The sequence below is a fragment of the Peromyscus californicus genome, unplaced genomic scaffold (genome assembly GCF_007827085.1).
Source record: "Peromyscus californicus insignis strain IS unplaced genomic scaffold, ASM782708v3 Scaffold_4__1_contigs__length_199733344, whole genome shotgun sequence".
NCBI classification, from domain to species: domain Eukaryota; kingdom Metazoa; phylum Chordata; class Mammalia; order Rodentia; family Cricetidae; genus Peromyscus; species Peromyscus californicus.
In genome coordinates, this window is record NW_026294562.1 from 52966756 (window position 1) to 52993922 (window position 27167).

A 27167-nucleotide genomic window follows, 5' to 3' on the forward strand; every position below is an offset into this window, starting at 1 on the left:
CAGCAGGGCCCCAGGACATCAGCATGGCTTCAAGAGGCAGCAAAGGCTCCTCATATCTGTCTGTTCCTCACAGCCTTTGAACCTCCACCTCTTCCACAGCACATGAACTGCTCTACTTCTCTTTCTCTCCCATCTCTACCACATACTCTGTCTTTCCCATGTCTCCATCACACATTTGTTCATTGTAGTGGCATCTGCTGCCCCAATCTGTGGGACGAGGGCAGGCACTTGTGTGTGTGTCATCTCCACATTTCTTACTGTGAATAATTATAGGTGTTTTATATATAATAATGTAGAAAAATGGTATAAAATATAATCCATATTTGCATCAGCATTTATTGAAACGTTTGCTAATAGCTAGCAATGTTCCTGGAACAGCACATTCTGAGTGACTTTTCTCTTTATCCTGCTATTTGACCAGAGACCAATTCTCAGAGTTCCTTAAAACGGTGTCACTTTGATGATGGCACCTTCCTCATTTGTATGCCTTGAACCTTTCCACCTAGAACACACACAACAAATACCATCAATGCATAAACGAACCTGAAAGGACACAGAGAATAAAGGCATATCCTGAATTCATAAGAACAATCTCATCCTTCACCCATCATCTTTTGTAAAGTCTAAGATTCCTACCAAAGGATTTAAGTAAATCTGGGGAAATAAAAACCAACGCCTCCCTAGTAACCTCTAAGAGTCAGCTTTGATACTTACTACCTTGGTGGTCATAGCATTCTCCAAGGGGTTTGAAGGAAAAAGAGCACAGGAAATATACCAACATTTAAAAATCCTGCTCATTCTTTTTTGTTTAATCTCATTATTGACCTGTCATTCTTTCTGTTGTGAGCTTGTCATACTTAATGAAACCAAGATAATCTGAATCTCACAGCAAAATTTCACTGTCACCTGTGTCTGGTTCTATTTCCTCTAAGTTATTCAGTGATCATGGCAGACCCCTAAGCCTCCAGAAACTGTCAGTTTCAAACAGCTTGCCAGCACTCACTGGGCTGACAGATGATTCTGATTCTTAAGGATGGAATGCCATTTTTATTTGTGCATACTTGTGAAATAAAGGCAAGAACATCTGTTTCATGGTTTAATGGGTAAGCTCAGTGCATTGAGTATTTTGTGCAAAAGAAGCAGGTCCTGAATTCAAATCCTAGGAACTTGTGTAAAAAGCTGGGCATGGACGCAAATGCTTCTAATTGTAGTATTTTGGTACTCGTTAGTCTCCATCCCAGCTCCTGGTTCATTGATGGAATCCTCAGAATGGGCAAAGTATGAGTCGAGCATCTGATGCCCTTCTCTGGCCTCTGTATACATATACCCATTACACAGGCACCACATTAACACATATGCTTTATGTGCTTTACATGAAGGCATAGTGGGCAGAAGACCTCAGTTGGCCTATTCATCAACACATCTCCTAGTGCATCCTAGTGGAGCGAGCCTTTGTGTCTGGAGAGCTCCACGCCCATTTGCATCGACCTTATGAAGGGAGACAGGACAGACTCCTATGCCAAGATCAGTGACCACATGCGAAAAAGCCTAATGTCTGATTCCTTGGAAGAGAGATGGTCTGAATGCTATTTCGCTTTCCACATCATAGACCATTGACATACAAGTCCCCTTAAGTGGGAGGTAGAGGTGTTACTCACTCATTTTCCACATCTTGAATGGAGTCAGGCAGAGGCTTATCCTTGGTCTCAGGAAGGAGAAGAGGAACAAAGCCAGCAAGGATGGAGATGACTCCATAGATGATCCAGGGTAAAGAGGCAGAGTACATCTCGAGGGTCATTAAAACAGGAGCCACGACTGCTCCCACATTACTAACAGTACCAATGACTCCTAATGCCCTTGCCCTAGAAAATAAAACATAATTCAGAAAAAAAATCTAGCAAACTGGAACTCAATGTATTTGTGATTACATTAACTATGATTCAATGTGCAGCATATTTTAACTTAAGATACTGGTTACTTGCTTTGGAAATTTCTGTTTATTTGATAGTAATTTTGTCAAGGTCAAAGTATAAAGTCATTTATAACGTGCTCAGAAAGATAAATACCACATATGTTCTCTTACATGCAGATCTTACATTTTAGCTTTTATGGAAGTGTGTGTGTTTGTGTGTGTACGTGTGATATGGGTATAGGGTATGAAACTAGGAATGTCAACAGGAAGTAGGCAGAAAAAAAATCACTAAAGGAGAAGAGATTAGGTGTTTCTGTAGGACCAGAGAGGAACAGGTGTTCAGGTTTCCAGTTTTCAGGAAGTCTGAGCTCTGGGTAACCAACCTTAAGTTTCTGAGAGATAATAGATCACCAAGTGATCAGACCTCCAGCTGCAACAGGACCAGAGAGCACAAGGCACTCAGGCTTCCCATTATTGCGGGGTCACAGAGGAACCTGCAACCTGGTCTGCAGCCCAGTGCTCTCAGAGTTCAGTGCAGAGTTGTCTCCAGTGTTCCCAGCATCCCTTGAGAAACTGGAGCTTTGGTTTTAGTCATCTCTGAGGTCATTATTGGTGCAGAGTTCTGAAGTTTCCAGTGTTAAAGGTCACTGCATGACCAAGAGTCTATATTTCTGTAGTCCTATAGTTTACTTTGTCCTGTGGTGTCAACCACATCCCTCTGATAGCAGACAGATTTCACTTCTTAAGTTTGGTATCTTGCCTCCAGCAGGTTCATAGAATCTAAAAGGCCAAGATTTGATTCCAGCTGGTCACTTTGGTGCTTAGTGTCTAGCCCCACCCTTTGTCCTCGGGCACACAACCATGACAACTTCATCAACTCATTCAATATCATCATGTTTCCTCAGTCCCCCAGCCATGTAGACATTCCTCCTAGAAAAAGCACTAGAACAGCATATCCCAATGGGACCTGGGACATGTCCAACAGCCCAAGAATTCATGATATAGAAGAAGAAAAAGAAAAAGGAAATGGAATAGACAGACCATTAAGTGAATTATAGCAGAAAACTCCCCAATGTACAGAAGGCACACATCCAAATTCAAGACGTTTATAGAACTCTGAACAGACAAAATAAGAGAAGAAATACTCCATGATATATTATAGTCAGAATGTCAAAATACAAGTAACGAAGGAATCCTGAAAGCAGCAAGAGAAAGGCCTCCACTCACATACAAAGGCCCCAGTGCTTAATTACCCCAGACTTGTTGCCAGCAACCATACAAGTCAGAAGAGCATCAAATGAAATATTCCAAGCTTTGAAAATAAGCAATTGTGAGCCAAAAACACTACAGCCAGTAAATTTATGTTTCAAAACTAATGGAGAAATGAGGGCATTTCAAGACAAATACAAATTAAAATGATTCCTGACAACCAGGTGAGCAATGCAGAAAGTTCTTAGGTAATGATTTGCAAGGAGGGAGATGAGAGGCAGCTTTCTTCAAATGAATACATGCATGCATACATTTAATCAAAAACACAGATGAATAAAGTACATTTGGGAAAGAAACAACTATGTCCACCATCGCAACCCAGCAAACCCTCAAAATCAATATTGGAGGAAGAAAATAAATATCAACTGTTGGGATCCAGGCCTGTCCAAGCCTTTCTTAACTGCCTTGATGAAAGTACAAAGAGAATGCTAGTTCTGTGTCCTTGTCTAGGGGCAGACTTGGCAGGGTCCTGTCTGGAGCTGGGTCTTATTAGTCCCAAGGCTTCTTTGTAATTGGTCTGTGACATATCTTGTGATCTCTTTTCACAACATTGCTTGATTAGGTTCTTGTTAACTTTATTCCATCATGTGTTAGCTTTCTGATGACTCTGTCCCATTTCCCCCTGCAAACAGTATTTTGGATGCTGTACCTTTTCATTCAACTTGCTGTCATGAGTCATCAGCTAATGTAGACCTCCTGATCCCAGCTTTCTGTCTTCATTATACTCTCACCCGTTGTCCTCCCCTCTTGACACCTCTCCATCTGGGATCCTTATTTCTTCAGGTTCTGGCCAATCAATAATGCAGAAATCCAGACTATCACCTAACAAATTGTTAGGAAATATCAACTATTTCTATAATAAACTTAAGTGTAATTATCTTGAACTCACCACTAAAAAGACACAGAACAATTCAGAGAATTAAAAAAGCAAGAACCAAATGTATGTTGTGGCCAAGAAACATCTCATCCAGCAAATACTAAAACACTCACTGTCAAATGATGGAAAACAAACTGCCAAGCAATTGTAAACCAGCAGGTGTAGCTATCATGCAAACCAAACTTCAAATCAAAGCTACTTAGAAGAGATAGAAGTGGACACTATGTATTAATAAGACAAACAAGTAAACAAAATAATATACAATTGTAAACTTTTATGCACCAAATATTGGAGCCTCTAATTCCATAAAATGAACATTAAAAAGACATAAAATATCTATAGGTTCTGATGTTATAGTAGTGAGTGATTTTAATACTCTATTCTCAAATTTAGTTAGGTCTTCCAAAGTATAAATACAGACTTTAGTGTAGTTGGAGTTTTCCTGCCTGGCCCACAGTCAGGGCAAATCTCTATCACCCGCCAGTCCCAAGCCGCTCAAACCCGATCAAGTAAACACAGAGACTTATATTGGTTACAAACTGTATGGCCGTGGCAGGCTTTTTGCTAACTGTTCTTACAGCTTAAATTAATCCATTTCCATTAATCTATACCTTGCCACGTGGCTTGTGGCTTACCGGTACTTTACATCTTCCTTATCCTGATGGCGGCTGGCAGTGTCTCCTCCTCAGCCTTCCACTTCCCAGCTCTATTCTCCTCCTTGTCCCGCCTATACTTCCTGCCTAGCCAATGGCCAATCAGTGATTTATTTATTGACCAATCAGCAACACATTTGACATACAGACCATCCCACAGCACTTTAGTGCTAATGTATACTATGGATGAACTTAACTTAACATATATATACAGAATATTCCATGCAACATTTAGGACATATGTATTTTTTTTTTTTAGCAGTAAATGGAACCATCTCCAAAACTGGTCATGTCATAGGACAGAAGCCAAATCTAAGAAGTGAAAAATTAAATCAATTCCTTGTCTCCTATCAGACCATAATCAATAAAACCAGAAATCAACCATAAGAGAACCTACAGAATCCACAAAACATACTTGGACTCTAAATAATGCTTCGTGCCCTAGGAAATTGTAATGGAATTCAGCTACTATGACAAAAGCTACTACTTGAAAGTTCAAGGACTTTTCTGAAGGTCAAGCCATGGCTTAAGAAGTCTTGGTGATAATTTAACATTTGTCTATATTTTCCTTGTTCCTTCAATGATTTTCTTGTAATGCTATGTGTGCTTCCAAGAACTCCTAACAGTGTATTTATCTAAAATACCTATAAATCATCTAAGGCCAAAGGATCTCCTGAATTAAGGTAACACCCTTGTAGAAATGACGCCTGTTTCTTAGGTCAGGCAGATAGCTTTATTTCTTGTGCAATTTTAGCTGAGACCCTCCTTTCTTATACAGCCTTTCTAACATTATAGACTCCTAACATTTTTACCTAACCACTTCTAGGATGTATTTGAGCTCATAAATTCCCCTTTTCTGATATACTAACCATTCATTAGCTCTCAGTTGACCTCCTCCTTTACCAGATGGTCACTGCCTGGGGGAAAACTCTTATCTGCCTTTATGATCATCAAGAAATCAAGCCTGGTGACCTTGCTCTGCCAGAGGATTGCCATTGCTTGGATTTATAACTAAATAATTCAGAGATGAGGGCATGGAGAGGTATAAGGAAACTTAGAGGAGGATTTTGGGAGAGAGAACTTGAGGATGAGATGGAGAAGAGAAAAGAAAATGGAAGAACTAGATGGGTAAGAACTGGAGAGGAATGAACTAGATGGGAAAGAACTAGATTGAAGGGCTAGAGAGAGTACTAGAGGAACAAGATGGAAGATGAGGAAGAGCCAGATGGGGAAGAACAAGATGAGGAAGAACAAGATGAAAAAGAAAAGACCTCGGTTCCCTTCTTCCATGTAGTAGACTGTCCTTCATTCCTTTAGCTTGGCGGTGGTGGCGCACACCTTTAATCCCAGCACTCGGAAGGCAGAGGCAGGTCGATCTCTATGAGTTTGAGGCCAGCCTGGGCTACCAAGTGAGTTCCCAGAAAGGAACAAAGATACACAGAGAAACCCTGTCTCAAAAAAAAAAAAAAAAAGAGAGATGGGAGATGAGCTAAGATGGAAAGGAACTAGATGGATGAACTTAGATGGGCAGAACTAATATGAGAGAATTAAGGTAGAATTTAGAGGAGACAGCAGATAAATATAAAAAGAAATCAGGCAAGAAAGGAGCTAGGCATGAGAGCAGAATTGAAGCTGTGAAGAGAGAGAACTGACACAGTGTAAGGAGTTTTGCACACATAGATTCATTTCTTATCATCAAAGATTAATTATCATCTGGTTGTAGATTCTTCCCAGACTCTGGGAGGGGACTGTCGAGGGGCATGACCCCCATAGTCCATGAGAAAACAACACGTTTTTGAATGAACAGTTGGTCACCAAGAAATCAGAGAGGAAATTAAAAAGTTCCTAGATACAAGTGAAAATGATAACACATCCTATCAGAACATCTGGAATGCTGCCAAGGCAGTCCCAAGAGGATAGTTTATAGCAACAAACTTTCATATGAAAATCTGAGACATATCAATTAAATACTCAATCATGTACCTCATAGGTCTTCAAAACAACAAGCAGCCAATTCTAAACACACTAGATGGCAAGACATAATAAAGAGTAATGAATAAATTAATGCAATTGAGATTAGAAGAACAGTTTACAAAGCCAAACAAAGAGTTTGTTCTTTCAAAAAGTTAATAAGATTGACAACCCCCTAGCTAATCTGACAAAAACAAAGGGGGAGACGATGAAAATTAGTAAGATCAGAGCTCAGAAGTGTGTCATTGCAACTGATTCCAGTGAAATACAGAACATCATTAGAACTGATTGCAAAAACTTATTCTCTGAAAAATTGGACAATCTATAAGAGGTAAAGGAACTTCTAAACGAATATCACCTACCAAACTTAAACCCCTGAGACATGAAAACTTAAACAGATCCATCACAGGCAATGAGATTGGAACTGTTATTAAAAGTCTTCCCTCAAAGAAAAGCCTAGGACCAGATGGATTCACTGCTGAATTCCATTAAACTTTCAAGGAAGACACCAGACCCACCCTTCTTAATTTGTTCCATAAAATAGAAAATGAAGGAGTATTATCAAATCCATTTAATAAAACCAGTAATATCCTGATACCACAACCATGTAAAAACACTATAAAAGAAAGAAAAAATAAGAAAACTGGAGACCAATTTCTTTGATTAACATATGAAAAATCTTAACAAAATACTTGCAAACTGAATTCAGGAATACATGAAGAAGATTGTATATTGTGACCAAGTGGATTTCATCCCAGGAAGGCAAGGTTGGTTCAAAAGTCAAAAAGATAATACAGTTGGGGACCCCTCAGCCATTGGTTCATAGTTCATGTGTTTCCATTTGTTTTGCTATTTGTCCCTGTGCTTTATCCAACCTTGGACTCAACAATTCTCGCTCATATAAACCCTCTTCTTTCTCACTAATTGGACTCCCAGAACTCCACCCGGGCCCTCTGAATGGGTGAGACAGTTGATTGGCTTGATCTGTTTGGGAGGCATCCAGGCAGTGGGACTGGGTCCTGTGCTAATTGCATGAGTTGGCTGTTTGAAACCTGGGGCCTATGCAGGGTCGCTTGGCTCGGCCTGGGAGGAGGGGACTGGACCTGCCTGGACTGAGTCTACCAGGTTGATCTCAGTCCCCGGGGGAGGCTTTGCCCTGGACGAGGTGGGAATGGGGGATGGGCTGGGGGGAAGGTGAGGGGGGTGAGAGGAGGGAAAACAAGGGAATCCATGGCTGATATGTAGAACTGAATTGTATTGCAAAATAAAAAAAAAAAAGAATAAAAAAAATTTTAAAAAAAATTGAGGAAAAAAACATAATACACCATATAAACCAACTGAAGGACACAAATCACATAGTTATTTCAGTTGATGCTGGAAAGGCACTTCACAAGTTCACTATGGTTCAATGATAAAAGTTCTGGAAACTTTAGGAATATGTGGAACATACCTCAAAATAATAAGGGCTACATACAATAATTACAAGGAGAAAAACTGAGAGCAATACTTCTAAAATCAAGAATGATACAAGAATGCACATACTGTTCTCTTTTATATAGTGCTTGAAGTTTTAGCTATAGCAACTAGGACAAGAGAAACACATAAAACAGATAACATCAGTAAAGGAAGAAGTCAAATTGTCCCTATTTGCATATGACATGATTCTTTACTTAATAGATTGTGGATGTCCACAGAGGCTTCCTATTAAGACCTTACTCAAGGTCAGAGAATCTGAGCTTGCTTTACCTACTATGGCTGCATAATGAAATGATTTGGCCACAGGCATGGTTACCAGGTGTTCTGAAGGGTCTGCACTTGGCTGTACGTTGAGGTTTGATCTTGAAAGGGGGAGGTTTTTTGCCTTGCTCCTTGGCATTGTATAAAAAGCTTTTTGGAATAAACTCCAAGTGACTGGGTATTGACCCCGGGCCTTCACGAAGCTATCCTGTGTCTCTGTATTTCTTATCATCTCTTATCTTCTATCTAATACTCCCTCATTCTCCTCTCCTTCCCCCAAGAGCCTTTTGACAGGTCAGCGCTGGATTCTGACAGACCTTGACAAAAGATCTTAAAAGACTCTACCAGAAAACTATTTGACCTACTAAGTACTTACAGTGATGTCACAGAACAGAAATCATTATAAAATGTCAGTAGCCTTTATTTATACTATCAGTCTACTCTCAGTGAAAGAAACTAGTAAATATATCCCATTCAAAACAATTCCCCAAAAAAGGATTTAGGAATATATCTAACCAAAGAGGTGAAAGACCTCTACAATGAAAATTAAAGGTATGAAGGAAATAAAAGAAGGTAGGTGATTGGAAGACATTCTACATTCCTGAGTTAACAGAATTAATATTGTGGAAATGGCTATACTACTAAAATTAATTTACAGAATAAATATAATACCTATCAAAATTCAAGTGTTATGTTTTCCATGTTTAGAAAAAAACTATACAAGAATTCATATGGATCCACAAGAGGCTGTGAATAGTGAAAGGAATCCTAAGAGTAAGAACAATGCTGGGGGTATTCTAATACTCAGTCTCATATTACACTATAGAGCTATAGTGAAAAAGACTGCCTGGGACTCACATAAAAGCAGACACAGAAGACCAATGGAAAAGAATAGAGGATATGGAAATAAAATGACAAAAGTATGCTAAAAAAATCAAAGTGAGTTTTGACAAGGAAGGAAGAAATTAACACTGGAAAAAGGATAACCTGTTCAACCAATGGTGCTAGCCAAGTATCAGCAGAAGAATAACACTTGATTCTTTCACTTTGTGTAAAAATCATTTCAAAATTGAATAAACACCTCTAACTTTAAACCTAAAATCTGAAATGTCTAGAACAAACATAAGGGAGACCATTTAAGATACTGAGGCAAGCCAACTTTCCAAACACCAATAGAACAACAATGACACAGAAATCAAATCCTGTTACCAACAGATGAGACTAAGTGAAAATAAAATTTCTGCACAGCAAAAGAAATGATTAGCAGAGTAAAGAGACAAAAGCCTGCAGCTTTGGAGAAAAGCTTTACCAGCTACACTTCAGAAAACGATGAAATATCCAGAATTTATAAAGTGCAGAAATTAAACATCAAATAAATAAAACTGGGCAAATATACTGAATAGATAGCTTTTAAAAAGAAAGAAAGAAACATAAATGGCCAAGAGTATTTTAAAAGATGTTCATTATCCCTAGTAGTATAGGAAAGACAAATTTAAACTACTTTGAGATATCACCTCACCTTGATCAGAATAACTGTCATCAAGAAATCTGACAACAAATACTTGAGAAAATGTGCTGAGAAAGGATCACTAATTCACTGTTGGTATGGTACAAATTAATACAACCATTGAGGAAATTAGTTTGGAGATTTCTCAAAAAGTTAAGACTATAACTACCAAAGGACCCAGTAATTGCACTTTTGGACATAAACCCTTAGACCTCCAGATACTGTTATAGAAATATCTGCACCCTCATGTATATTGCTGACGTATTTATGATAGGAAAGAACTGGAATGAAAGTAGTTGTTCTGGAACAGTTGAATGGTTAATGAAAATGTGCTGTATAAATACATATAAAAATGGAATACTACTCTGCTCTCCAGAAAAATGAAATTACAACATTTGTAGGAAAATGGATGGACTTAGATGTATGAAATCACACAGCTCAGAAAGAAAAGTACGTTTGTGGTTGATATATTGTGCACCCCAATAAACTTATGTGGGGTCAGAGAACAGAACAGCCACTAGACAGACATAGAAGCCAGGCGTGGTGGCACACACCTTTAATCCCAGGACTTGAGATCTCATGTCTTGCTTGGGAAAGACACATGGCTTTAATCCCAGGAAGTAATGGCAGGAAGCAGCAAGGTATCTAAGGTGTGAGGACCAGGAACTAGAGTCTTTTTAAGCTTTTAGCAACTGTTCAGCTGAGATCCATTTGGATGAGGACTGAGAGGCTTTCAGTCTGAGGAAACAGCATCAGCTGAGAAGTTGGCATTGATCTGAAATGACGAGGACAAGGGGTTCTACTGGCAGGAAGAACGGCTTGCAGAAGAGGGAACAAAGGGATGAAAACGTATTTGAAAATGTGATGACCAGATCCATTGCTCACACCCACTTTAAGGCATGTACATGAGCACATGCAGGAGTGCTCAAGTGCATGTGTACATGTGTGAGCATGCACACCCCCCCACAGGAACACAAAGATGCAACGGTAGATGTGGCACCAGCTGAGAAGAAGGAATTCAGCATGAATGGCATGCAGGTCAGAGTGATAGAGGGTGAATGCAACCACAGTACGGTCTGTATCTGCATGAAACTGCTAAAACAAAATAAATGTCATAAAAACCTAATTATAAATGAAAGGGACAGAGGTCTTATTTCTCATAACACTTATGTTTTGGGTAGCTCCAAATATCCCCATGAGATCTTTATTAGTTGATACAGCTGGATGACATCTGAACTAATTTATCTTGCAAAAAGCAAACTTCTTAGAAACTTTAGTCATTCCTGTAATCACTACTATTGATTGCTGTTGATAACTACCCAGATGTTTACACCAAGTCATGTACCTGATCACTGTGGGGAGTAGCTCATTCGAGTGTAGAATATTACTGCCAGCAATCACAACATAATTTGCTCCTGCCAGTGTTATCAAAACTGCACGCAGGGTCCGCATTTCTGTGGAGAGGAAAATCAGGGACAGTGGTCATTCTGAGGTGAAGGAATTCACTTTCCACTTGTAAGTGGGGAATACAGAGTGGAGAAACTGCAAGAGGAAAAGTCCTCAGTGGGTAATAATTTAAGGAAGGTGACCCAGCTGCATGTACTGGTTTATGGAGAATCAACACTGTGGTTCACTGTATTCCTACACCTGGATTCTCTGACACATTTCAGAAGTAGAGAGCTTGATGAATCAAGGAGATACTCATTGACTTTCCTGTTTTCTACCCAGCATCTCACTGTCCTTCCAACAGAATGTAGGGCTGTCATGGGGAAATTACAGAGGACTGTGTAGGCATTTGAATATTCAGGAGTGTGCCATGGATAAGAATGATGGAGGATGAACCTGACCATAGTACATTCTATCTACACCTGCATGAATGTCAGAAACCAAAGGAAATGTTATAAAAACATAATAAAAATTAGAAGAATAGAAGTTGTATATCTCATGGCACTTGCATTTTGGTTGACTCCAAATATGCACATGAGATATTTATTCATTTTCTATTTCAATATGGTAGAAGAGTGCCATGGAAGGAGAGATGTGGCAAGCTGGGAATCAGTTTGATTTGAAATGGTGTTTCATGATTCAAGAATAAGGGAGTTGCTACAGACATTCAAGAGTTGTGCAGAGTTTTAAAACATACCACAGTCCCGAGCTTCAGCAAAACTTCAGGACTGCCTGGGAACTGTGCTCCTTGCCCACATCCACATAACACCACCAGGTTCAGCCTGGCAGTCCTGCTGCCTAGACCACTCTTACTTCCTTGCAATTGGTTTGTACTTCAACACAAGCAATGCTTATTATCTTGATACAAATCTCCAAATTAGGTTTGTACTTGCAGTGTCCCGAGAGTCATGACTACATTCATACAGTTTGGGAAACACCTTGTCACTGAAGTTGAAGCAACAAGATTCAGTGGGACAGAGGATGTGACAGTACATTTAGATCATTTGGGATCAGAATTATAAGAGCTGAAACCACATGACTGCTATGAAATGTCATTGAGAATGAATGAGGGAGGGGCAGATACTTCCGAGGGATTGGAGAGAGGGCAATAAAGCAGAAAATGATGTAATTACATTTTAATCAAAAATGTACTTGAACAATGCATAAATGATTTATTACTGACCTGTAGAAACTTGGGAATAAATGGCTCCAATGTCCCAGATACTTCTTGAATGTATTAGACTTTTTATAATTAAACCACTTACTGATTTTGGCTTTTCTCTCAATGTCTGAATGGAGGAAAGTTCCTAAATGTCTGCTTTCAGAAAAATCTCTGGATGTATTTTTTTTCTGATAAGTAGGACCTGAAAAACACTGATGAAAGGGACTGGATATTTTTTCCTCTCTCACTGTAAGCTCTTTATTTACCTTCAGGAACAAACACTATAGCCAGGATGGTGATTCCAAACAGGAAACTGAGAAAGAGTTGACTTATTCTACGGCCAATGTGGTTCAGTAAAAACATTGCAGCAACACAGGCTGGGATGGACATTGCAGCAGAGAGACATTGCATTAGGAAGACATTACTTTTCAGGTGTTGGAGATGGATGCTGAAGCCAAATATAGGAATTGCTATTGTAAATCTGTAAGAAAAAAAGAGGAGAGTCACATCATACTACTTAGAGTTGACGTCCAAAGCCAAGAAGATGATCATCTCAAGAAGATAGTGTTAGTTGTTAAAGTATGATGGCCTATCTGTATTTTGACCTATTTGTATTTACTTGAGCGAAGATGTAATAATCATCATAAAATCATTGTATCCTGACAGGACATATTATTGTTGGAATTTTAAGGAGAGGCAGAGTATTTGTGAAATGCATGATAGATCCAATCAGCTTTTAAGAGTTTTTTTCTCTAACTTGATCTTAGTGAAGATTATAAAGTTTTTTTAATTTTAAAAATATTTTCTTAATTCTTTCACAAATGAATACAATGTATTTTGATGATGTTCTTCCCTAATTCTTCCTCACAATTTCTCCCGAGCCCACTTGCACATCCTGACCACTCCCAGCTTCATGGCTTCTTTTCATTAAAATAGGTATATTTTAATATAACATATTCTGATTAAATCCCCCCAACTCTTCCCAGTTCTTCCTCACTTTCCCTTCCATGTGGGTCCACATCCTTTCTGTCTCTTTTTAGAAAGCACACAGGCATCTAAGGAATCATAATAAACTAAGGTGAGATAAAACAAAAACAGTTCTGAATAGGACAAAGGAACAGATAGAACAAAAGAGCAAAAGAGTAAAGCATAACAAACACATATAGATACAGAGACACACATGTTCACACACACAGGATCCTATACAAACACAGGAAGCCATAATGTATACAGAAATGATTTGTAAGATTAGAAAAATGCCCTGACACAACAATATGAAACAAAAAACCCTCCAAAGATACCATTGTGGTTTTTTTGTGCTGGCCATGTACTGTTGGGAATAGGGCCTACCCTTAAGAGTGGTTTGTTTCCCTAGTGAGACTCCATTGGAGAAAACTAATTTTTCATTTGCAAGTGGACTGGGTCCTTAACAGGGCTTTTCCCAAGTGAGGATATTATCACTTTACATTTGTATATATTATTGAAATGTATATACATATGTGATTTACATTAGACATTTTATTTCCTTTGAAATGGAGAATAACAAATGGCAAATGCAGAGAAGTCTGGAACATGATTGAAGATTCATCGTAAGTCTGCATTGACAACCTTGCCAGGGTGCTGTAAAAAAAAATACCCCTCACTCTATAGTTAGTTCTGTGCTTCTATATTCCAAACCTCTAGAATACCACCACATACAGAAATCCCTCATTTTTATCTTCAACTCTGTTGTTGGGAAAATTCATCTCTCTACTGTTTTAAGAGTCACTGTATGAAGCGTACCTCAAAAGGCACAGGAGAAACACACGCTTTCGCAAGTTGGGGGCGCGGAATAAGTCACGTAGAGAAGGTTTTGTTTGTGTTGCCTCCAGCTCTCCCCTCATGGTGGTTCTCACAACCTTCAGGAAGAGCATCAAGAACTGTTTAGTTTTCACAAAATGATGACCATTTTGGAGCATACTGGGCACTCACAGAATACCAGGCCAGAATCTACTAGATGTTGTTGTTCTCACTCTTTTCTTGGGAGGCCCGCCACCCAGCTCCCAAATAAACTCCACACGGAGGCCTATTCTTAATTATCAATGCCTGGCCTTAGCTTGGCTTAGTTTCTGGCCAGCTTTCTAAACTTAAAATAACCTGACTACCTATTACCTCTGGGCCTTTCTTTTTCTCTAACTTCTGTAAATGTTACTCTTACTCTGTTGCTTGCTGTGGAGCTGGATGTCTGGCCCTTGGAGTCCTCCTCCTCCGGCTGCTCGATCTTCCATCTATTCTTCCAGTTTTCTTTTTCTATATATACTCTCTGCTTACCAGCCCCATCTATCCCTTCTCTTGCGTTGCTACTGGCCAGTTTTTTTTTTTTTTATTAAACCATCAGGTGTTTTATACAGGCATGATAACACGGCTTCACAGAGTGAAACAAATGCAATATAAACAGAAGTAACACACCTTAAAATATTCTACTACAACTACTTCTGTCTATTGAAAACACAGACATCAAGAGACTTATGGCAAGCATAATAAAAATGTTAAGAAGTGAGAGCCAAGAGTTAAAGGAAACTTTTGTTATATCTAGAGAGGACCTTTTAAACAGTAGGTGGCTACAGAATGTTGACAGCAAGTAAAGAGTTATTTATATTCTGGTCCAAATCTCCATTCATATCATAAAGAATTTGAATGATATAGCAACTTAGTATGGTTCTCTGATTTGTGCATTCATGTGTTTGTGCACATGTCTGCCGGTTTTCTTTGCTTTATTTCTTTTTGTCTCATTCTTCTTTAATGAGCACCCCATGTTTAGTCATTCCCATCACTGATGGAAAAATAAACACAGAAAAATGAATTCCTTTCAAGGTCTTTATGTCCATTTTGAAGTTCTGATATTTCCTTGAAGAATACATAGTGTGATATTGAGATGCTGGGTCTCTGGCTGGTTGTATGTTCAGAGGCTGAGGAGCTCTCAGGAGGTAAATCTTAACCTCATGGTGGGGGGGCTTTGAAGGTGGTAGCTGCCTTTGGTTAGGCACCACCATGATGTGATGAGCATTTGCCACGAAGTCCTGTCTCAGTATTGCCATGCCTGTTCACTATGATTAACTGAATGTTGTGAGCCGTGAGCCCAAACCCTTTTTATTCCATTTTGTTGTTTCTGTTTATAGGTTTGGTCACATTGATCTTGGTCATAGCAAAGCAAATGTTGCCAACAAAATAATTGGGTGCCATATGTGCAGTTGTTATTCTTAATAGCTGAGTAGCCCCCAACTGGATCAGGCCCTCTGGATAAGTGAGACACCTGATTAGCTTGAACTGTTTGGGAGGCCCCCAGGCAGTGGGACCGGGACTTGTCCTTAGTGCATGAGCTGGCTGTTTGGAACCTGGGGCCTATGCAGGGACACTTTACTCAGCCTGGGTGAAGGGAGGAGGGGACTGGACCTGCCTCAATTGAATCTACCAGGTTGAGCTGAATCCCCAGGGGAGTCCTTGCCCTGGAGGAGATGGGAATGGGGGTGGGCTGGGAGGATGGTGGGGGGAGGTGCAGGGGGGGGCGGGCGGAGGGCGGGGGGGGCGGTAGCAGGGAGGACAGGGGAATCCATGGCTGATATGTAAAATTAAGTTAAATTATAAAATAAAATTTAAAAAAAAAATCTGACCATGGTGTAGACCATGTGTTGTGGTTTGGTGGTGGATTTTGGGAGAGTTTTCAGAGGCAGGGTAGAGAGAATGTTTCTTTGGAAGTTCACTATACTGATGCTGATACAAATCTTAACAGTGAAGGTCTTCTCTTTGAGATTTCAGATGGGAAAGGGCATATCATTGAGAATTTGGGAGGAGAACATTTATCTTTCCCTTTTGAGGAACAACAAAAAACGATAATAAATTCTGGCAGTATTCTGACCATGTTCTGAAAGTGTGAGGGAAGCTGAAGTCAAAGCAGTGCACTAATTTATTTACAGAGGAAATTCAAGACTGCACAGCATTTGGTCGTGACATGGTGAAGAAGAGGGAGTCATGAGTGCCTATGCTGAGCTAGGTTTCTGTTCGTATACTCAGAGACGCAAGTTCAGGGCTGGTCTTCTGTCCTTTAGAGTGGATGTTCCCTCCTCAGTTAACATAATCAGGATAATCCCACAGAGGCATGACCAGAGGTGAACTAAACTAAGTCATCCCTTCCAGATGTGCCTGGAGGTTTTCTCCTAGATGATCTTGTTGAGCTGACAATCACAATTAACCACCACAGCTCTACTTTTTGTCAGCTTCACATCAGAACACATCACCTTTGAGCCATAACTTTCTAACTCTTATCTCCATGTTCTGATAGGAATTAGTCTATGGAGAAATACAAATCATTTAGAAGTCCAAAGTCCAAGGTTCATCTGAGACTCAAGGGAGTCTCTTTTTTTCTCAGTGCCCTGTGAAATACTTCTTTATTTTGAAAATCAATAAAATATGTCAACAATGCTTTTCCCTTCATAATTCAAACTTTTACATAATAAACTAGATGATTTACTTCTAGTATTCAAGGGAACAGAATAAATGTTCCTATTTCAAAAGAGAAGTGTGGGGATATAAGAACAAATGACTGTACCTATGCAGGACTGAACCTCAGAAATGAAAACATTTAATACTGAAGGTCCATGTCTGGCATCTGGGGCTCATAATGGAATCTTCTAAGCACTAAAAAATTAAGTAGTCTTTAAATATCTTTGTTCATGGCCATAGGTTAGACCTCCTGTCAGCCTTAATAAAGATTTTGTACTTAGTGAGTAGAAGTCATTGAAGACTCACAATTGTCAAAGTAAGTGACTATTCAGTGTTTATCTCTAAGGAAATGTCTCTATCACCCCTTCCAGTTACAGAAACACCATGGAAAAGGGGGAGGAAAGGTCTAGAAGAAGTGGTGGAAAATGTGTGGTTCTATCTTATAGACATGCATTGAACGATGAACTTTCATCAGCTGTGGTTACTTGCATAAGACTTACCAAAGTTATGCCAGTCAATATACCGTCTGTGGAGGTAGATGGTATATTTTTGGTAAAATGGCAGGAGAGAGTCCTTGGTGGGTTTAGCCAATGTGCTCCAAGGCAGGTGAAGGAGATACACCATGCAGACATGGCCGGCAGCAGCCAAGGGGGCATGGCGGAAAGTCACTCACACCATGCAGACACAGCACCAACGTGGAATGTTTTATTGGGGGAAAGGGATAAGGGAATGGAGGGAAAGAGAGGAAAAGAGAGAGAGACTGAAAGAGAGGGTAGAGAAAGAGAGTGAGAGGGAGGGATGGAGAAAGAAGAGAGGATCAAGAGACAGAGACAGACACAAAGAGAGAGATAGAGTGTGTGTGTGTGTGTGTGTGTGTGTGTGTGTGCCTTTTCTGACTGGAGAAAGGAAGGGAGAGAGAGAGAGAAGGGGGAGGGGTTTTCTCTTAAAGAGGACTTTACACAAGATGATGTTGTCAGGATGCTGGGCGGGTCCCCAAGGGGCATGTCTGAATGCTAACATTATTGAGTGAAGAGCTCATGAGTCCCATCTCCATTTCACAACCTGTATGTAGTTAGTAATTGTTAGTGCATAGGGGCTCATAAAGCCATACTCCCTCCTGAGGATATATTGGCAGCTAATGGTTGCTGAGAGATAAATAGACATTTGTTCAGTCATGTACCCACATCTAAGTTGCCCATGTTACTGTGGTAAATCCTCAACATGTTTCTTTAAGTGACCTAAACTAGACAAATTAGATCACAAAAAAGAAGATACAAAAAGATTGATAGGATATTAGAAGGTAGAAATAGGACTAGTTAGAAGTATATGAGAATCATTAGGTTTGGTAATAATGAGGGGGAATAAATAAATCAAGGCATTATATGCATGCATAAAATTTCAGACAATGCATTATATATAACTTCTATATCCTAATAAGAAGTTTAAAAGTGAAAGTAATCATCAAGGAAGGATTTTCTTTTTTTTTTTTTTTTTTTTTTTTTTATACAAAGTCCTCTTTGAATGAAAGAACTGTATTCAATGATTTAATAATGGCACATTGTTTCCTGGACACTAACTCATACACATATTAAGCTTGTATTTCCTTTATGCCATAACAAGTTTGCATTATGCTCACCTCCATGGTTAGGGCATCTCCAGAATTCTTCACTCCATTCTTGCATGCAACTTTTCTAAGTTCTTGTAAGCCCTTCTGGGGTTTGTTGTTCACAATCAGCCACCTAGCTGACTCTGACAGCCACCTACTCAACAAGATATTTGTTCATAAATTCTCAAGAAGTCATTTACTGTACTAAATTTATTCTTGAATAGTTGTGTTAAAATCGAATACCTATCAGTTATTCAGTTATAACAAAATGTATAATCTTATATCATGGGGTACATTGCCTAGGAAAACCAGAAATTATTCAGGCTTGCAGTGCATCTGCACTCCTAGAATGAAGACCTTGAGTCACATTGATCTGTCCCCCTCACTTGGAAACAAGTTTTAATGGAGGTCATAGAACTAGAATGTGAAGGATGTTTCTCCAGATAATCTCCAAATTTCTTGTTAGGCTGTAGGGAATATTTATTCATCATATGTCTGTTCCCTAAATTAAGAACCCAAGAATAATTTTCTCCTAATTATATCACCCAGAGAAGCAAGGATACAATGAAACATTGTCTTCCAGACGCAACAGGACTGACACATATATGAGCTCACAGAGGCAGTGACAAATGCATTTCTTATGTGCCAATTTAATGGACATGGTCATCTCAGGAGTGCAAAACATAGAGGAGGAAAGAAAGCTCATACCTTGTGGGTATAAGGAAGAAAAATATTGGCACAGACATTACCAGCTGGAGGTGGTGCCAGTTTCGAAATGCAAATGCCAGGCCTGTCATTACTATTTTTCCAAAACTGGAAGCACACAGTGTCAATGTTGTCACCAAGGCTTTGAATTTAGGGCTTGTCCATTCTACCACTGAAAGGAAAGAAAAATGAATCTTGATTTCTACTAATGGTGGGAAGGACATCCACATCAAACAAAAGCTTGAACAATGTCCATCTAAAGCTCTGACTTACTGAGCAAAACACTATTCATGTATATGGGTGTGACACAAACCCCCTTCAGGAAGTGAAGTAAGCAGTAGATGGAGAAGGTGGGAGCCAAAGCTGCACAGGTCCCAGTGATGGCCACTTTCAGTAAAGCACATGTGAAGACTAATCTCCTCCCAAACCTGAGGAAAAGACAAAGACTCCTTCAGGGAAATAATGCAGTTGTTAAAAAGAACAGACAGGAAGCATTTTGTGTAATCCCTGTAGTTAACTTTTCTCTAAACCATGTTTTTCTTTGTCTCTTAATCTTTCTTGACCTCTTCCATGTTTAACAGGATGTTAGTTCTGTGTCAACACAACACACAGACTTTTAAACACCAACTCAAATGTCTGTTTGTGTTTCGTGATCTCTAGGGTCAAAGTTACACCCAGAGGAATAATACATAATCTGCAATGACTGTTTTCTAGAGTGAATGAGTTGTAGATGATGAAAATACTCATATGTAGAGAGAACTGCAAAGCACAGACACTCACCTGTCTGATAAATGGCCACCTAGGAAACTTCCTACCAAAATTCCAATCATGAGCACAAATTTAGCCACTGAACCCAGTACCTGAGATCCACATACCAGGTCCCACTGGAAGAGAAGGAAATCAGCATGACAGCCTGTCACTGTAATTTGTTCAAAATTATTCAACATGAGCTTCCCATTCCACTGAACCCATCTTCCTCTCTAGCTTCCCTTTTCATTATTACATGATTTCAACTATCCAGTTATATATATATATATATAAAAAATAAATCTGTTCCCAGTAGTCTTTCTGTAATTGTATAGGTTATAGTTATTTGTAACCTGTGCTAAGAATTCTCAAATGTGGCCTGTGGTTGATATATTGTGCACACTTATCTGGGGGTCTGAGACAGAATAGCCATAATATGAAAGATAGGTTTAGGCAGTGGTGGCACTTGCCTTTAATCCTAGCATTCCAGAAGCAGAGTTCCAAATGGATCTCTGTGAGTTCAAAGCCACACTGGAAACAGCCAGGCATGGTGACACACGCCTTTAATCCCAGGAAGTGATGGCAGGAAGCAGAAAGGTATATAAGGCATAAGGACCAGGAAATAGAGCCTTTTTAGTTTTTAGCTTCTAGCAGAAGTTCATCTGAGATCTATTTGGATGAGGACTCAGAGGCTTTCAGTCTGAGCAAACAAAATCAGCTGAGGAATTGGCAAGGTGAGGTTGGATAAGGCTTGTGCTGTTTCTCTGATCTTTTAGTGTTCACCCCTATATTTGGCTCTATGTTCTTTATTTAATAAGACCTCTTAGAAATTTGTTTACAGTGATTCTAGAATGCAATGATTAATCAACCTTAATTTTTTTTCTTACCAGATCCTATTCTTCAGTGCACAGCCTCTTCTATGACTCCTCTCAGAGTACAGCACAGCTAGAGCCTGATCATTGTTTTTGTTTTACTTATTTACTTGTAAACTTTTGGCAATACAGAGGATGGAGCTCAGGGTCATTGAATGGGTGCAATGTCCTAGCAATTACCCACATTCTGGTCTATAAGAAAATGTGAACTACTGGGATTTTTTTTGCAGTGGTCAGTACTGAATGTTGATCCTCACAAGTGCTGCAGATGCACTCTATCATGGACCTTCATATGTAGTCACAACTGTGGCTTTGTACAACCTCCTATATGTTTTAAATTTAAATCAAATCTGAATAGTGCTTGCTTGTCACAACACTTGGGCACTTAAACTAATTAGACACACAATAATTATGTCTTTTACATATATTTTCTGATTATTATTTAATTTATTCTTTGAAATTTCATACATGTATACAAAGCTCTATGATAATATCCAACCTTTATCGATTTTTTTACAAAGCTTCGAAAAATTTATTAAAACAGATTATAGAGATATTCAGACCCAGAAAAAGGAATTTAAAGGAGAACCAATCTCAACATTTCATTATAACATTACGGAGAAACAGCCTAAGTCTTTCAAACAGCCAATCTTAATTCATCCAGTAACCTTACAGGAACTGCCCAGTGTGCATGAGCTGATCAGATTCGTGTGCAAATGTTAGATTTGAGGAGATTCAAAGAAGCAATAGTCTCATATGGTATACATTCACATATCTGAAGCTGATGTTAAAGTCATGGTCAACTTGTAATAGAATTATCCCTTAAGACTGAATTGATTTGGTTACAGCTGTCTTAAAGACGGGTCCCCAATTACAATGGAGGACCTGGTGGAAGGATGAGGCTAAGACCATTGAGCAATGAAGTAATGCTAAAGTATGGAAATTTACCAAGATCAACTTTATGCTGATATACAAAGACAATCTTTATATGATAACCACACACTACCTTTATGCTGCATGGTAGCCTTGAATGCTTATATCCAACCTTTATATCCCCTACAACTACCTCCAAAATTTCTGAAAACATCCCTTTCCAAACCTCATGTCCTTTATCTTTTTTTCTATAGTTTACTATTTGCTTAATGTTGCCTGTATGTGCACTGGAGCATAGGTAACCTAGTACTGGCCATCCCCCAAAGCAGGGTAATAGTCCTTCCCCTAGCAACCATTAACTCCTAATAGATCTTCAGCTAGGAGTGGGGCCTTCTGAGTTCTGTTCCAATCTATGCTGGCATTTTGATTGGCTTGACCTTGTGCTGGTCTTGTGCAAGTAACCACTATTTCTGTGAGTTCATGTATAAGGATGTTTCTTCATCTTAAAAATTTTAAACTGAAATATAATCACATTACTTCCATTCTTCTCATTCTTCCCTCCAACACCTCCCTCCAGCATCTCTCTGAAGGGTGTCTGTAAAACTTTACGCAAATTCCCTGTTGAGTAAGCTAATTTCAAAATATAATTTAAAATAAGGAATTTGAAAGGAAGTACAATACTTGGTTGGACAATGATGCTCGAAAAATACCTGTGATCTAAAGCAGTAATCCCAGTGCCAGGCATACGGAATAATGTTATACTAGTTACAAGTCAGAGAGGTCCCACAGTTCTCCAAAACTACACAGGTTGTTACTATTGCTCATGGTTACCTACAGTAACTAAATGTTAAGACCCTGTTCCTCAAGACAGCACACACATTTTTTTTTTGCATGACTTGGAGAACACTGTCAAACCAAACTGGACACTTTCTCCTTGTTGGCTGCCTTTCATAGTTGCAGATGTTGCTATGTAGACTGTAGGTAGAAAAAGGATATCAATGGCCTTACCTAGTACTTTACCCTACACACTACAATACCAACCTACATGACAGTGTGGTCTTTGGTGCAATAGTGACATAACTGTTATATGAAACAACCATTTCTGATTGGATTTGACCTTCTACAGAGAAAGAAAGTCATGTCTGAAAATGTAAAGTCACTTAGAATCCCATGACATAGAAGGAGATTGATCCTGAGGAAGAAGCTACTGTTGTTATTTTGCTAAATGGTCCTGTTGTCTAATTTCCTTCCAAGTATTACTTCTTAACATGAGCTCATTACTTGAACAAAAGGATCAGAAACATACATCTTTATTTATGTTTGAGTCATTAAAATTATTGAATAAGACTCTTGCATTTAACCAGGCAGTAAGTCAGCTCCAATAACATACACTATTTGTGCTATTGCCGGACTGTAGTAATGAAGTCACTGAGGGGGTGATATTATTGAAGTCACTTACCTCAGTCACAGTGGTGGAGAGGAAGGTGCTTCTGTCATACACCCAGCCATCCACACAGGGCTCTGTGTCTGGCTCTGTCACATTGGAGAAGGTGCCATTCAGATGAAGCAGATGCCACTGTGGTTGGACAAAGCGACGGCACTTGTCTGGCCTCAGGTTGGAGTCCAGTGGGATGGAGATCCTCAGGAGGTCATCTTGGCTCAGGGTTCCACTGTCACTGTCAGAGAAAGTGTCATTGTCAAGGATGTGGACCCAGCAGCGATGACCAGGGATGGCTGCAGTAAAGTTCTCCAAATAAACATGAGGAGCCACCATGGCACTGCAAATCAGAAGGAAAGCCATCTGAAGGATCTGGTATCTCCCCATGCTTCCGACTTGATTCAAGAGATCCTGAAAGGCCATTGAGGCTGAATGACTGTCTCCAATGGGAAGCATAAATGCTTACACCCAGGGGAGTATAAATATTGAAATAAAGTTCTGTTTCACAGAAACACACTACATAGGGTTGTTTTTGAGTTCTTCTTAATGTGTCCATCTTCACGTCACACCAGTCATAGAACTGTGATTTGTTGTGTTGTTGGAATCAGGGAGGGACCTGTTTTATAACAAGTAAGCGAAAAATTCTGCTAATATTTTTTTCTGTAATCCAGTCTGTTAAACATTTACTTTATTAGAAACTTTGAGCACCAACCCCCATTGTAAACTCTGGAAAATGACCTGTAATTCCTTGAAAATAAACCAGAGTTAATCTGTTACATGGCATGAAGTCATTGGTAGATCATACAAATTTCCAGGAACTGCAGTGGAGCATTTTTCATTTTCTGTTCCTTGGGAGTAATTTTGCTTCATCTTGAATCTGTTTAACAGCGTTAATGAAAAGAATCTGGAAGTTAATGGAAAAGAATTATGGTGCAATTCCCCACCTTTGCTATCTGACATGATTTAGATCAATTCATTCCCACTGTATACATATTCATAGTTGTGAGAGGCTGGACAAAGACAGCTCACATAGAAGTTTGATGATTCAGATAGTAAATGTGAGGATCACTTGTGTTCTAATACCAGAAATGCAGCAAGCGAAAGATAAGTGTTGGAGATCTTACAGTTCCATGAATAATAGTGAGGCACACAATGATGTATATGCTGCTATTTTAAATTGATCTCTTTGTGTATAATATACACACTTACCTACCTAGGCATATATATATATACACATGTGAATGAAATTTCCTGGAAAGAAGCTGCTACTATAAAGGCTATTCAATGATTAGAACTTCAATGGTGTAGAGAGGGTGGAATGTTGCAGGTGCAGAGCTGAATTACTCTGGGCCATCTCTCACCCTCCTAATAACGATTTATTGTCCTCCCTATTTGTAAGCAAATGACTTTATGACCATTAGGCAAAGTCTTTGGAATCTACAAACTGATCACCCATTTTCTAACAACCAAAAGGCTATAATGTCATCTGATAGCCCCCAAGGCCCATAGATGAGATTTTCCCCCTTTTCTGTGACCTGCTTATCTGATGTAAAATGTCCTGATTCATAAGTATAAACTGCAGGAAACTGTTACCAGATAGGAACATGGGATTTGGCGTAAGCAAACTCTATAGTCCTGAGCTCTGGTCATTCGTATTTGGGTCCAGTGTGTTTCTTTGTCTGCTTTCATTAGTGTTGTGTTTTTACATTGACGCATACATGAGCTTTAACACACAGTGTATACGTTGACCTAACATTCTTTTCTCTTGATGTCACTTCTTGGGCATTCTTTATTCCTTTTTCACTCTGAACTTAACCCTACTTATATCTTCTATGAGCCTGCTTTCTTTTTATTTGTTTTCACCTAATATATTTTGATTATGCTTTTTCCTCATCCCCTTAAAACTTTCCAGATCCTTCTCCCCTTCTAACCCACACAACTTCATGATTTTTCTCTCTCAAAAACAAAACAAAACAAGCATACAAAAATCAAAAGTGTAAAAAATCCCTGAATGGGGGCTGGAGAGATGCTAAAGTTGTTAAGATCACTGGTTGCTCTTCCAAGGCCCTGATTTGATTCCCTGCACCTACATGGTGGCTTACATCTGTCTAACAGCTGTTCCAGGGGAGCCTGATGCTGTTTTCTGTCCTTCATGGGAACCAGTCGTACAAGTCATACACAGTCATGATGCAGACAAAATGTACACATAAAATAAAAATCTTTTGAAAAACCATTTGATAATCAAAACAAAGAAAAAATGCAATAGAACCGAAACAACAAGAACAACATCAACAAAACACAAAGCCAAAACTAAAGAAAATGAGACAAATCCTGTCCCTCAGCTTGATATGCCATGCTTTGCTAGTGCCCATGAGAAACCTGCCCCTTTCTGAGTGAATATGGAAGAGAGATGGATTGAGCATAGGGGGAGGGTGTGGGAGGAGAGGAGGAGGGGAAGCTGCAGTCGGGATGTAAAATAAATAAATACGTTATAGAAAAGCAAACCCTGCCCCACTGCAAACCACTCGAGTTTGTCTTGTGTTGGTTCCACTTACTGAAAATAAATATTTAGTATCAGGAGCATGTGACTTATTTCCTTTCTTTGCTGCTTAATCAGTTAGTAGTGTTCAGGTTCGTGAGCCCCAATAGATTCTGTAATCCCAAGGGTTCAGTCCTAAATGAATGGACTATGAGTAACACTAAATGGACTCAACAGGCTTCACGTATGTGCATGTGTGTGTGTGTGTGCAACAACAATAAATAAAGGAGAGATCGTGCATTTGAGAGGAAGTTGGGGACATGGGAGGAACTGTTTGTGAGAAGGGGGGGTTTAGAAATTTTGTACATTCAATACTCCTGTATCAATTCTAAACAGTATATTTAAATTAAAAATAATCCTTGGGAAATTCTGGGCACAGTGGTGCAATATCTTCAATCAATCCTAGTACTTGGCAGGTAGATGCAGGTACATCTCTATGAGTTCAAGGCCAGCCATGTTTATATAACAAGTTCTAGGTTAGCCAGGCCTGCACACTGGTGACTTTGTCTGAAATCACAAAAACAGCTGTTTCTGTGGTTTTTCCCATCTTGATTCTGACCCCATTTGCTCTTAATATCCTTCCTTCTTCTCTTTAATTCAACTCCAGGATCTTGACCAAGTCCTTGGCTGTGGGTCTCTGCCTCTGCATCCATCAGTCACTGGATGTAGGTTCTATGATGACAAATAGGAGACACTAATCTGAGTGCAGGGAAGGCTAGTTCAAACACCCTCTCCAACATTGCTATGAGTCTTAGCTGGGGACAGTCTTGTGAGTTCCTGGGGTTTTCCCTAGTTGCAGATTTCTCTCCATCCCCAAATGAAACACTCTGTCAAGATATCTCTTTCAATGCTCTCCCTCCCCGTCTATCCTCCATTTTCCCACCTCACATTCCCTCCTATCCCTTCCCCTCTCTTACCCCCTCCCAGTTTATTCAAGAGATCTTAACCTTTTCCCCTTCCTGGGGCAATCCATGTGTGTCCCTCTTAGTGTCCTTCTCTTTACCTAGCTGCTCTGAGGTTGTGCATTGTAGTCTGGTTATCCTTTTCTTGCATCTAATATTCATTGATGAGTGAGTACGTATCGTGTTTGTCTTTCTGGGTCTGGGTTACCTCACTCAGGATGATTTTTTCTAGTTCCATCCATTTGCCTACAGATTTCATGATGACATTGTTTTTTACTGCTGTGTAATACTCCATTGTGTATATGTACCACATTATCTTTATCCATTCTTCTGTTGAAGGGCATCTAGGTTGTTTCCAGGTTCTGCCTATTATGAATAACGCTGCTAATGGGGAAAACCACAGAAATAGCTGACCCAAGCTAATGGGAGCTCATGTGCTCTGGACTGAGTGCTGGCGAGCCTGCATGGGACT

The 27167-nt window shown here is 39.4% G+C and overlaps 1 protein-coding gene across 1 annotated transcript; it reads right to left on the minus strand.

The window, feature by feature from the left end:
• Positions 1-441: 441 nt before the first annotated feature.
• LOC128094557 (solute carrier family 22 member 19-like) lies at positions 442-23677 on the minus strand. Its single transcript, XM_052712984.1, has 10 exons — positions 23276-23677; positions 20105-20208; positions 19598-19752; positions 19328-19496; positions 18650-18773; positions 14303-14432; positions 12801-13004; positions 11272-11380; positions 1659-1862; positions 442-502 (listed from the first exon to the last, which is right to left on the minus strand). Exons 1-10 carry the CDS (start codon positions 23675-23677, stop codon positions 442-444), a joined length of 1662 nt encoding a protein of 553 aa, XP_052568944.1.
• Positions 23678-27167: the final 3490 nt, after the last annotated feature.